The sequence below is a fragment of the Leptidea sinapis genome, chromosome 13 (genome assembly GCF_905404315.1).
Source record: "Leptidea sinapis chromosome 13, ilLepSina1.1, whole genome shotgun sequence".
Classification (NCBI taxonomy): domain Eukaryota; kingdom Metazoa; phylum Arthropoda; class Insecta; order Lepidoptera; family Pieridae; genus Leptidea; species Leptidea sinapis.
In genome coordinates, this window is record NC_066277.1 from 3117813 (window position 1) to 3132027 (window position 14215).

The following is a 14215-nucleotide window of genomic DNA, read 5'->3' on the forward strand; positions in this document are numbered from 1 at the left end:
TTGTGTTGGCAAAATGGGTAAGTACCAGGAGACTGGTGCAAAGCTGTAATCGTGCCATTGTATAAGGGAAATGGGTCACGACAAGACTGCAGAAATTACCGCGGTATAAGCCTTCTCAGCGTCGTCGGTAAATTGTATGCAAAAGTGTTGATTGAAAGAGTTGTGAATGAAACAGATGAAAAAGTATGGGATGCACAAGCGGGATTTAGAAAGGGAATGGGATGTACGGATCAGGTCTTTTCCTTGCGGTGCATAGCCGAAAAGTTTTTAGCTAAAAACAAAAAGGTCTATTGCGCGTTCGTGGATCTAGAAAAGGCCTATGATAGAGTGGTGAGGAATGAATTGTGGTCAGCATTGTCCGCGAGCGGTGTTTGCAGTGTTCTCATACGAGCATTGCAATCTTTTTATAAAGATTCTAGTGCTTGTGTAAGGATAAACGAGGCATACACTGAATGGTTTAATATCGAAAAAGGTGTTAGACAGGGATGTGTAGCGTCACCGTGGCTGTTTAATCTGTTCATGAACAATTGCTTGACAGGTTTAAAAGAGAATGACAGTGGGTTGAGAATGAATGAGTTACTCGTCAAATGTTTTCTCTATGCTGATGACCAAGTATTACTTGCATCTTCAGCCGAGGAGTTGCAAGAGATGGTAACTGCTATGAATGAAGCTTTTGGTAGAAAGGGAATGAAGATGAATGTAAAGAAGACGAAAGTGATGGTGCTTGAAAGAGATGAGGTAGTGACAGACTGCAATATCGTGATTGGAGATGAAAAAATTGAACAGGTGAATGAGTTTGTGTATCTGGGTTCTAAATTTACAAGAGATGGAAAGTATGAGAGTGATATTGAAAGAAGAGTGAATGCAGGAAACATGGTGAATGGAGCTTTGAACTCCTTTATGAACAGTCAGAAGGTGTCTAATAAGGCTCGCTTGGCTGTGCATGAGGGGGTGTTGACTCGACCAACACTCGACCTGACCGACTTGACCAACACTCATGTACGGAAGTGAAAGTTGGGTATGGCAGAGGAAACATGAAAGCAGAATAAATGCAGTTGAGATGAGAGCGTTGAGAAGTATGATAGGAGTTAAACTGAGTGACAGGATAAGAAATAGTGAGATAAGGAAACGTTGTGGTCTGAAAGAAGATGTTGTGACAAAAATTGAGAAAAGTATGCTGAGATAGTTTGGACATGTCGAGAGAATGAATGAAGAATGATTGACGAAGAAAGTGTATAAGGCCAGTGTGAATGAAAGTGTTGGAAGGGGTAGACCTAGGCGGACGTTTCAAGATCAAATCAGGGACGTCTTGAAAAAAGGCCAGGTCAAGAGTACCCTAAACCGGTGAGCATGTATGAAAGGAATAATGAAAGTGGACGAAGCGAAAGAAGTATGTAAGGATCGTAGCAAGTGGAAAGAAGTGGTCTCTGCCTACCCCTACGGGAAAGAGGCGTGATTTTATGTATGTATGTATCTTTATAAATTAATGTGTACGTATATAAAACGCCGCTCGGACATTTTGACGTCCTTTTCATAGGCAATTGGGAGGCTTGTTGTTTATAGTACCTACGTCAATGCTACCTGCTAAATTAAAAGCAAATACTCAAATTTGAGAAGTACAGAGTGTACATATAGAAAAATTATTGAAACTATTAAAATAAACCTATAGCTTACCTCTTTTGCCTAGTCTTCTGTTTATTTATGATTTATATTTTATTTATTTAGCATTTGATAAAAAATATTATTGACACATAAAATTGATTATGACAGGTACATTAATAATTTGTCACTAGAGGAACATTCACACTTCACAATCTTCATAACACATTGAACGTAGTGCTTAAATTATCTTTGAACCCATTTTCAAAATTATTGAGACATTCCTACATTTTTGTGTTGTAATAATTAATCACAAATTCTGTATTATTTGATATAATGAAGATGGAAGGCGAAACAAGATTAATGAAAAATTTTACTGAATGGAGATTTAGCCAATATCCTAAATATATTTTGTTGCCAATTGATGAGAACTGTGATCAAGTTATACGACCTAACATTACTGATATTGTCTATTCGGAGGTAGAAATGACAAATTTAAAAATATAAAATAACGGTTTTATTGCGTCATGCCAATAATACTAATTTTATGTTTTAAATACGTATATCCGTTATTTCCGAATGTACTTTTTTCATAGCTTGTATTTCAGTTATAGTAAGCGAGGATATGAAATTATTGCGAAACTGAGACGGCAGTGGGTAGGGCACAAGGCTCGGACAGATAGCCGGTGGGGCAGTAAAATCCTCGAATGGCGACCACTTCACCGATGCCGACCGCCGGAATACGTTGGATGAGGGCAGCGCAGGACCAATCGTCATCGAGATCTTTGTGGGAGGTGTTTGTCCACCAGTGGACGTCTTCGGGCTGATGATGAGGATAATGAAGCGAGGATAAGCAATCGGGTGGTTTCACATCTTGGTGAATGATCGAACGCCACCAGTACCACCCTGTCTATCATGCTGCATTATAGATATATAGTGGAGAGTTTTTTCTGCTTTTTTTACGGAGTACACACATTTCATAGAAGCCATTCAAGGAAAAATATTCTTACCAACCTTAGGAATTCATGCAAATTAATTTTATAGGTAACCCCACAGCCGTTGGAGCATAACTTACGTTTAGTATGTTATTCCGAAGACGCACTAGTCAACATACTGGATTTGGACACAGAAATCTGTAATCGACTGGAATTTGTCGAATTTATAGCTGGAAAGAAGTTACCATACGGTGCCTTACCTGTCGCTCATAGGTAATTGATGTTTTTAATGACACTGTAACTCATTATGATTTGAAGTTTTTAGTGTAACCTACTTTAAACACAAATGAATTGAATTTAATGAAAATAATATTATGTACGTACGTACAATGTCCAAATTCAAATATTTTGATTCAAAATAGGATTAATCACTTATTGAACGTCAAAAACGACTACTCATAACAAAAAGTATGCCTCAGACATGAGAAGAACAGACGCAACAAACTCAGCGGGCTTGTTTTTTCTTCAAAAATTTTGTACAATTTCGTTACAGCTAAAATTGTACATTTTAAAGGCTCGACGTAAAATAAAATACAGTTAATCCACTGATTAACGCCCTACTGGGGGAATAGAATTCTTATAATATATACACGATTAAAAGGCCATTTAACAGTCAATAATATTATGTAGATATGGTGGACACCAGTACGGAGTCTGGGTTGGCCAACTAGGTGATGGCAGAGCTCACATACTGGGCGAATATGTCAACAGGTAATAAATATTTATTTTTTTTAAATTGCTGACCACAGGAATGCACAGGAAACTATACCATATGGTCATATTCATGTCATTGTCCCGCAAGTAATAGTATAACTCATATCATCTTTATTACCTTCTCATTAAGATGAAACGCAGAGTAATAAATGCCTAGACTATATTTTAATTAAATTAACTTATCTAACATTAGGCCTTATAGCCTCAACGTATTATATAAATAATTAACCACGCAATATTTTAGTATTAGTTATTTAGTTACCTACTATTTTTAAATTTATTCCTTGAAAATTCCATTTGTTGTTAATTAAATAACTACTTCTACTATGGCAACATATTTCGTTCCGAGAGAGGAGAAACGACATGAAAAGGATACCATTATTATTTTTTAATACTTACTAATATTACGTACATAAGATCTTTATAAAGACATAATATTATATAAACAGCTAGAGTTAATGTTTATGCAAAAACCGTTTGCCATTACATGGACTACCTGAAAAATAACTAAACTAAATGGAGAGGCCATTTAATATTTAATACAAAACGGTTAAACCGATAAGTCTTTTTTTTACTACAAATGCGAGCAAAATTTTATGATGCACGCTATTTCTATCGTTAAATAACAAAATAATGCTTAATGCATCTTGAATTCCCAGACGTCGAAGATGAATGAAACTTATTATAATAATTAATCTGTGTTGGTCCAGGTTGGGACAGCGATGGCAAATCCAGTTGAAGGGATCTGGTCTTACACCTTACTCTCGCGTATACGACGGAAGGGCAACCCTGAGAGCTTGTATCCGGGAGATGATAGCTTCAGAATCATGCTATCATCTTGGTATACCCACCACCAGAGCTGCAGCCTTAGTAGGTTAGTGTAGTATCTATACATGTAAATTGTAACTAGTTGCTGGCCATGTCATCGTTATCGTGATCGCTTATTAAAATTGTAAAATTTAAAGTAAATCTATTGAGTAGCTCGCCCGCCGCCAGACCGCACCATAGTATCACGCACTCGGTTGGTCATCGCCATAACTATTGAAATATTTGTCTAAATTATGTAGTGTGAAAAACAAAGTTTATCTACGTTGAATACCAGAAGCGATAAAAGTATTTATTATGATAAAATATATAAATAAATTTTGGGACTTCTGTAAAAAATTTACAAGTAATTTTGGCAGTCCTCTCCTGATGTGGAGGTGGAAATCTGAAGGTGCAAGATCAAGGTTATGTGGCGGATGCATTAACAATTTTATTAACTTAGACATTTTTTTGACGAGTGGCTAAGGATTTTTGTGGTCTAGCGTTACCGTGATGAAAGATCACACCCTTTTGTTGACCAATTCCGGCTGCTTTCTCTAAATTTCTTGCTTTAATTGCATGAGTTCTCTGCAGTAGAGATCTTATTGGAAGGAATTACCACTTATAACATTTCTATTAGATACCTTATTATTTAGATTTCTATTTAATGTCGTAATTTTTTTCAAAAACTTTTTTTTAATATTCTAGCAAGCGATGATCTAATAAATCGGGATATCCACTACAATGGCCATCCACGTCGAGAGAAGGCATCCATATTGCTGAGACTGTCGCCGTCGTGGTTCCGATACGGTTCACTTGAAGTACTGTCGAAGAGCGACGAGTTACCAGTTCTGAAACAATTAGTCGATTTTATTATCAAGGTCAAGAAGACTATAATATTGCTTTTTTATTATAATATATATAGTATGGTTCGGATGCAAACTGTAAAAGTATAAATGGTGGCTTTATCTACACGATCTACTTTACAGTTGATAACCTGGTCAACCCCAATATTTACACATTAGGAAATTGACTTGAGATGTCGCTCTTGAAAATCTAAACAATTTGTAATGTTTTTAAAGTGATAACCCTCACTTCTGGAAAGTAGATCGTGTAGATGAAGCCACAACCTGAGAGTTGAAGATAACGCATACAAAGCATACAAGATTTTATCAACGGTACGTCACTCGAACGGTTGACGCGTTTGGAAGTGCGCTCGCATGGAACGCAAGAAGTCATGGGTTCGAGTAACGCAATTTTGTTTTCAAATTTTATTTGTGTAATTAATCCCAGAAGAGAAGTTTAGCAAACTGTTTAGTATGTGCATGTTTCGGTTTGAAGAGCATCGTAGCTTGGCGAAAATTAACAATACTCGGCTAATTAGACGATCAATTTCAAATCCGCATAGAATTTTGTATTCAATCAAGATTTATGAGCAGCACTGCTATGTTATGTGGAGACTACTACCATCAGATGAATGTCTTGCTCATTTCGCTCTTTTTTCTCATAAAAAACCTATTTCAGGTCATTTTGCTTTTCCCAAGAATTAATTTAATCCACCACCGGCAATGTCGTAGAAAATATAACTATATCGATTTACCGATCATTACCCATAATATTTTTAGTATAAGTAAGTTCATATAAATTTCACAGGAATATTATCCGGATATTCCACTTCAGGACGAGAATAGATTTATCAGATTCTTCTCCGACGTTGCCCACAAGTCTCTGGATCTTGTTGCTCAATGGCAAGGTAAGACAGTAAGAAAACGTACAGTCCACTTTTAAACTCTATAAAAATCTAATCTGAATAAATTTGATTTAAGCAATTCATTTGATATGGATTCTTATAGATGATAGAATTTTTTTTTACAGCACCTTCGCGGTAATCCACGTGCTAATGCGTAAAAAAGCAATACGTTAACAAATTTAGATTGCCAAAGTGCCACTTTCCTCCCTGAAAACAGGGAAAAAGAAAAAATTCCGTTACAGGTGTTGTTCCGTTAAAAAATCGACTAAAAATATCCTCACGGAGATACAGCAATATAGAAAAAGAACGGGAATTATTGTTACTGTATACGCCACTTTTCGCATTTGATCTATAGATTTTCGAATATTAAGCCACTAGCTCACGATATTGTTATTATCGGGCTGCAAGGTCTTAAATTCAGTCATTGTAGTCAGGAATTCTCGGGGACCCAGTGCCTAACGGCTCGATCACTTGACGTTGCGTAGAGACGTCGCTTTATATCATGTCTTCTACCGCATTTATCCCGGGGGGTGTTCCGAATAGCTGTTTCACCTGATTCCTGCCGCCGAATTCCACCTTCGCTAGATACGCCACAAATTAGGATATCACCCCAATATCTGGACATGTGATGTTTCTCCACAGTGTGGTTTTGAAGGAACTATCTTCCACGTACAATAAAGCTGTGGAATGAGGTTCCTCAAGTGGTATTCCTGGGACGATACGGGAATTCCTCTGGTGTTGCAAGAGAATGTGGGCGGCGGTGATCACTTAACACCAAGTGACCCGTACGCTCGTATACTCTCCTTTTCCACAAAAAAGGTATGCATAGCTAAAATTATGATAGCATAATATATAATACATATTTTCAGGATTAGGTTTTACACATGGTCTATTAAATACGGACAATATGAGCCTCCTGGGTCTGACTATTGACTTCGGACCTTTTGGTTTTGTTGACTCCTACGACGGTGGGTTTATAGCCAACTCGTCTGACGGTGAAGGAAGATACGCTTTAGACAAACAGCCTGATGTGAGTCCAATGACAATCTATACTACTATTATAAAGGAGTTGAATTTGTAAAACAACTGTTTGACTGTGAGGAATATGTGGAAGATATATGATTTATTAAAAAGTTACACAATATATATACAAAATCCTTAAAACTTGTTACCCAATTACAATCGTTATTTAAAAATATTAACAAGTTCAGAAAATATACACCAATACTAAAGCTTACATTTTAACCAATAGTAAAACGTTTCATTCAATAAGAATTGAGAATAATATTATGTGTTCTATCTCGCCCTAAAACTAATGCTATCGCAGTTTGTGTAAACTCGCGTCGAACCTCGATCATACGATGTCAATGAGCATTCCGCACCTACGTTATTGCTCATTGATTAAAATTGCATGAATAGCGATCGACGCCCGAGTCCCGACGCGTCATTCGAGGACGCTCGGCCTTGCTGTGCGGTTGTATAACGCGGAGCATATGACTGATCACGTGAGTATGTCTGCGATCGTCGAGAGAAAGTACGATGCTTGAAACTTCACTGAGATGACTACTGGTGATCTGTGTGATTCTATGAGTTGATGTACAGCATTATGAAATCAGAGCTAATATTACGTTATATAAAATAAAATGTTCTTGTCAGAACGAATCTTTCGGCATACGCTTATTACTGTTATTATGCACGATTACTATTTCTACGATCTATAATCCTACGTTACAAGTTAGGTATTAGACATTTGTATTAATTGATATTATTGGTTGTAGGTACAGCTACAACTGCAAAGCAAACTGCTGTAAGATTACATATTATGATTGTTTTATATATATATATTATGCATGTAACAGCTTTGGAACACCAACTAATATGGTTGCACTGTAAATGCGGATGCAATCAGCAGCGAGGGTAACAGCTAGCTTAAAATTATAGATACGCAGATTTATTGACGTAACTACCTTATTGAGTTGATATTAACGTTCTATTTTCGTGTAGGTATATCCGTGAAATAGTAACAAATAAACTCACTTTAGGTTTTAAAATACCATAATACTTACTAGATAATAATTATAAACGCTCTCAATAAAGTATGGATCTAAAATAAATCGAAACAAGTTTTATGGTTACAACTTAATTTATCATAATCACGGACGAGTAAAAAAAGAAGGATTCCGCGCCGTGATATTAGCAAGTGAAGCACCGTTATGCTAGTGTGTGTGCTGTTACGGGGTATACTAGTTACACAATTTTTTCTCCCTTACAAATACTTATAAGTATCGTTTTTACACTTTTTCACAACGAACGACAGCAAATTATTTTATTGAGACGCAAACTGTTCTGTTACAGACGATGACAATAATATCATAATGGTCGCCTATGGGCCTGTAGTAGTGTAAGTGTGTGCGTGGGGCTATGTATTTACACGTTAATCGGCTTGTTTTGGTGCTACCCTGTTATGTAAGGTGACACGGAGTCCTTATTTTTTTAATAGTCCGTGATCATAATACAATATTGTAACAAAATTACTTCTTTCATATGACCTCGCATTACCTTAAGCCGCGCCTTTATTGCGCGGAAATATTATAAGTGCGAGTATGAAGTGCGCGGAGGTAAATCTGATTTTGAGCTGAAGTAGTACGGGCTCTTTAACAACTAAATTCCAGGTGATCGTTTGGAACATCGGTCAGCTCGCAAACTCCCTCAAGCCGCTCGTGTCTCCATCGCAGCAAGTTCACATGTCGCATATTTTGAAAACATTGGACACGTATTGCAAGAACAAAATACTGTAAGCTTTTAGTTGCACAAAATGTATACCCTAGCTAAAATCGTTTGCGACAGCCGACAGTCGACACTCCTATAATCTGCGAGAGACGGTGGACGGGTCGCTTCTTTTGGACAGTCCCTGTATATATAATAAGCTGAATGTTTTTCTGTTTTTTTGAACACACTAATCTCTGGATCTGCTATTGGGAATAGCTAATCACGACTGAGGCAATGATGCGGAACTCAACATAATTGTGATACACTAGCGATAGCTACGTGGTACTTGCAAGACATGGGTCTTGTTTTTCCTATTCCATTTCACGCAGTCTAAACAGAAAACTAAGCTTTAACAGTATTACGATACCAGCTGACCTGGCAAGCGTTGTTTTGCCATATAAATTATATATGTAAACCTTCCTTCAGCTTCAACGAATCTATTACAAAAGATTTCATTGAGATCGATCGAATAGTTTAGGAGTTATTAGGGAACATACAAACTTACATTCTCTTTTATATATATATAGAAGATTTTTGGATTCCCGAGCAGTGTAGCATTTTGGTTATAGTTTAGACTGGTTGCATGAAGATTCTATTAATGACATATTTTATATTTATTTACAGAAAGACATTTCTTATGAAAATCGGCTTACGGGAAGAACTATGGGGTGACGAGCAGTTAGTGGAAAAGCTCTTGGATATGATGCAGCAGACTGGGGCTGACTTCACGGCAACATTCAGGCAGCTTGCTGAAGTAAATTTCATGACTTTACCTTTTTAAGTGTAGTAGGTATTTCTGATTTACATGTAAGTCGGCGAATAAGTTAGTATTGGGATTGGGATGAATAATTATTAGCCGAGTCAATAGAAACAAGACTCTAAAACATTGCGGTTATTAAATTGCTATCTATATTGACACACGCACGATCTTATTCCATGGGCAACTGGGAAGTTTATCTGCGGTCTGGCCTCCACGTCTCGGCGCCAAAATACGCGATCCATGGTTGTTAGTGGTTGGTCAAATTTGCCCCATCCTCAGTTTATTAAAAAGTTTCACCTCCTTCTTTGTACCATAGTTTTCGTCCAGCCTTATTATAATACATCTATATCATATCAGCCTAGACTCCCAAAGCTGATGAGACCTTGAACAAGCCTTTGATGTATTCATTTACACTTCGTTGCATGTAGTTGTTGTTCATGTGTCTTTCTCACGGTCCAGCACTCTGATCCGTATAGGTAATGGTTGATCTAACTACTTCTTTTAGTCTTTTCCTTTTACTAGCAATCTAGGGTCACAAGGTTGGTACCCTGACGTAGATATCCAGCTGACGTCATTATCTAAATTTGCAATGATGATGAGCGGTGGTATTTGAAACAGGATTATTTAAGTGGGGCTTGTAGTCTTTGACAATATCGCACCCAATTTCCTCGGCTTATTCGTAATCCACGAGTTTCCATCTTATCAGTTGAGGAATTCTTGTAGTCCTTAAGCTGGTTTGGCAGTACATTAACACATTGTACTAAATTGACTCAATATTGTTTGCACTAAAATTCCGAATTGTAGGCAAAAACTAATGTATCTTTTTACTTAACTACTGTGAAAATTAGAGTAGAAGCCGCTCATTTATTTTGTTTTTAGGCAGATGATTACTTTGGACGATAAAAATTTTCGGATTGAAATTCCAATATCATTCGATAAAATAATAATATTTTTATATCTGAATCAGCTGGAACCAAATGAGATGGTTGATCAACTAAAGATGGAAAAGAAATGGTCACTGAAACGGTTGTCTACGCACGCGTCTTGGGGATGCTGGCTGGATCAGTACCGAGAAAGGCTAAACAAGGAACCTGGTTAGTACAGAAGTTTAAATAATCAAAAGCAAAAAAAAATGTAACGTGGTCGCTAATTATGTGCCTTATAAGAAAGCTCATGGTCGCTCAGAGCGTAATGGCACTCCATTGGCTATGCTCGAAGTTTCCCTGCGAGATCGAATCAGAAATTAGGAGATCCATAGGAGAATGAAAGTCTCCAACATAGCCTCATAGAAACTGAAGTGGCAGTGGGCAGGACACATAGCTCGACAGGCAGATGGGCTTTGGGGCAGTAAAGTCCTCGAATGGCGAAGTACCAGATGACGCAGTGTTGGTAGGCCACCCACAAGATGGAGCGATGATGGTGGTCAAGATCTAGGTTGGATGAGGGCACCGCAGCAACCATCGTCGCGGAGATCTTTGGGGGAGGCCGTCTTCCACGACTGCTGAAATGATGAAAAAAATATACTTATATTCAGTGTAGGTACATTAATTTGAAAACTTCAATAGGTTCATATAATTTATAATAATTATTGTACTATTCTACAAATAAAAGATAGGGTCTATAGGGATAAGTCCAATTTGACATTGATTGTTGTAAAGTGTCATACAGTACTCTTTGGTATAATATAGAGTTAGTATTTAAATGATATTTTATTTATAAGAAAAAAAATATGAGCATCGTTATATCTACACTCATGTATAACAAACGGATTCCATTCTCCATGGATTCCAAAACGGCTGGGCTGTTTTGATGAGATTTTTGGGCAAGCTTTAGATAAGCATCGTAAATGATGTTCGTTGAAGTCGGATCAACAGATTTTTCGTTCAAGTTTATATTTTAAGTAATTAATTTTGATATTCTTGATGACACTATGAGTTGCTAAGACATTACAAATATATATATTATATTTCTCAAAAATTTCCAATTATATTAATATTAAATGTAACAAATAAATGATTATTGTAACACATTATTTCAGTTGATGCCGTCTCTCAGGGGTTATTTGAAGACGAGCGTCGGAGACGTATGTTAAGTGTGAATCCTGTGTATATACCTAGAAATTGGCTTCTGCATGAAGCTATACTTGACGCAGAAAGAGATGACTTTGAAAAGGTGCCTAATGAGCGTTCTCTTAATAATTATAAGGAACCTATTCTAGTGTAGTAAGGCCATTTTTTTTATATGTTCTACTCTGGCGTGGGCATGACCATTGGATGACACTTTCTCTGCTCGCCATTACTAATAAAAAGATTAAAGTTTGAACTTTTCGTAACCAAGATTCTGTTCTGTCCATAACACTAATCTCTCATAGCCTGCTTTTTTTCATGAGAACAAAAACCTAAACTAAAAATATTTTTGTCATGTAATCAATGTTTTGATAAATTCACAATATTATATTATATGGAAATAACTAGCCGTGCCTGCCTCTTCCTCACCGTGGACTTAAATCTAAAGGCCGGACCGCACTACAGCGGCGCTGCGCAGCACTGCATAGTGCGTCGAAATATTATTTCAATCATTGCATATGGTGCATTCGCACTAGAGCAGCGCTCACTGTGTTTTGATGCACGTCGCAGCAGAGTTGCCTCCGAGAAAATATTTTGATGTGCAACGCCAGGACCAGGATAGAAACAACGTTTGTTAATTAATAATGTGGGCGGTGGTGATCACTTAACACCAGTTGACCCGTACGCTCGTTTGTTTTGTTTTTCCATAACAAATAAACATGAACTACCGATAACTTCACTTGTAATGCGATAGGTACTGTCGAGGGACGTGGTGCGACGCGCGGCGCAGCACCGCTCTAATGCATTCCGACCTTAAATCAGCAGCTTTATAAAAGATAAAACGCAACGTGTCTTAGTCTGTCCATTAGTATGACAATTTAAACAATTTGTTGTTTCAACCATTCAGTAGGTACTAAACGATTTAAAAAAATACTTTTGCTTTTGATCAAAAAGCCTCATTGGGATTACGACTTATTCGCGAGGAACTTCTGATTTAACTAAACACACAATGACAGATATAACATAATATTTACTAATAAGTATTATTATATGGATTAAAGAACTAAAGTAATTTAAATAATATTAAATGCCAGGTACATTTTATAATGCAAGTCATGAAAAATCCGTACGAAGTGCAACCGGAGGCTGAACGACGTGGATTTTCAGCGCAACCGCCGCAGTGGGCATACGCTTTGAAAATAAGCTGTTCCAGCTAACTTCTAAAATTGAGTACGAAAGTCTGGGCTACTGCGTTCTCTACTGTGGATCATCTGCAATACGACGCAATACAATAAAAAGTTACGTAAAAATTAACAGCATGTTATTATTTCTTAAAAATTTATAGTCCTCTAAAGCACTAAATTGCTCTGCCCTAGCAAAATTATTGTAAATTTTGTTTGACTTTAATAAAAAGTAAGTAAAATTATTCGGCCGATTTGTACGAAACTCAGTGGGTTTATCTTCAACTGTCATGAGGTAAGATTTATTTATAAGACAATATCATGATACCGATGTATATAAGTTATAAGTGTAAGCAATGTTACAACTGGAAAGCTTGTAACAACTTATTTTCGTAACATGATGGAACTCCTAGTTGACCAACAAATACTACCTAATAATAAACAAACAAACATTCAGTTAAAAAACAAGATTTTAATAAATGAGGAACCGCATACGTAACTAACAAAATCCGAGAATCTGTCAGCATGTTTTCAAATATTTTCGAATTGATTAAAATAATAATTCGTATTGTCAATAACTATAGGATCCTGATATACAACCACCTCCATCGAGCTGGTTAATGGATGCAACATATTTTATGTTCAATGTAATGTTAAATAATATAATGCATATGGGTTGTCTAAAAAATTTCGGTCCAGGGTATGAATAATTAATAATTTAATAAAAAATAAACTCACCGGTTTGGTTTATAGACAAATTCAATACCAATCGAAAGTATGAAGCCCATAGAATATGTAGACGTTAGGTTCTCCATTTTTGCCCATCACAACTCTCAGGTAGCCAGGCATAAACAGATAAATCGATACTAGTTAATGAATTAAAGTTAAATGAAAATAAAGATTAAATTTCATCACGAACACTTTCCCGGTGTGTATCAAAGAGAATTGAAGCACTACATTCACCAATACATTGGACAATATTATGTGATATAATGGAGTGGGGTGATAAACAGTCGGTTCTGTTGCTTGCTGTAATTGCATTACACAAAGCAGGTATGGAGCCAAATGCAATTTTTAAAACTATCCATACGCTTGGTTTGTTTGTGTACCGGGCTATTAATAGGTACCTATGTTTGTGACAGAAAAAGATCTGGCCGTCCACGAACTGTTCGTACGAAAAAGGTGGTCAAAGCAGTAAGGGAAAGAATTCGAAGAAATCCTGTCCGAAAGCAAAAGATTTTATCTCGGGAGATGAAGATAGCACCTAGAACCATGTCGCGTATTTTTAAAGATGACTTAGGACTTGCAGCCTATAAGAGACGTACTGGTCATTACTTAACTGATAATTTGAAAAAGAATAGGGTGGTTAAATCGAAACAACTAAGTTATTGTTTTGTACACGTTTGTTGTAAATGTTAACACTTTATATTAATGTTTAGGACTGCTATATAATTTAACATTGTAATTTTCGGTACTATAAGTCTTCTCTTTAGTAATAATATAACATTAAAATTGTAATTTGATGACTGTATGATGCCAAAATAAAATAAAAATAAATATAATTGAAAAATTACTGA

At 36.5% G+C, this 14215-nt stretch overlaps 1 protein-coding gene across 1 annotated transcript; it reads left to right on the top strand.

Annotated features, from left to right (window-relative positions):
* Window positions 1–1825: 1825 nt before the first annotated feature.
* On the top strand, window positions 1826–12771 carry LOC126967768 (protein adenylyltransferase SelO-like). Its single transcript, XM_050812448.1, has 12 exons — window positions 1826–2079; window positions 2644–2807; window positions 3225–3305; window positions 4019–4182; window positions 4821–4993; window positions 5766–5865; window positions 6732–6892; window positions 8535–8656; window positions 9256–9385; window positions 10359–10485; window positions 11430–11563; window positions 12552–12771. Exons 1-12 carry the CDS (start codon window positions 1936–1938, stop codon window positions 12672–12674), a joined length of 1623 nt encoding a protein of 540 aa, XP_050668405.1. The 5' UTR covers window positions 1826–1935; the 3' UTR covers window positions 12675–12771.
* Window positions 12772–14215: the final 1444 nt, after the last annotated feature.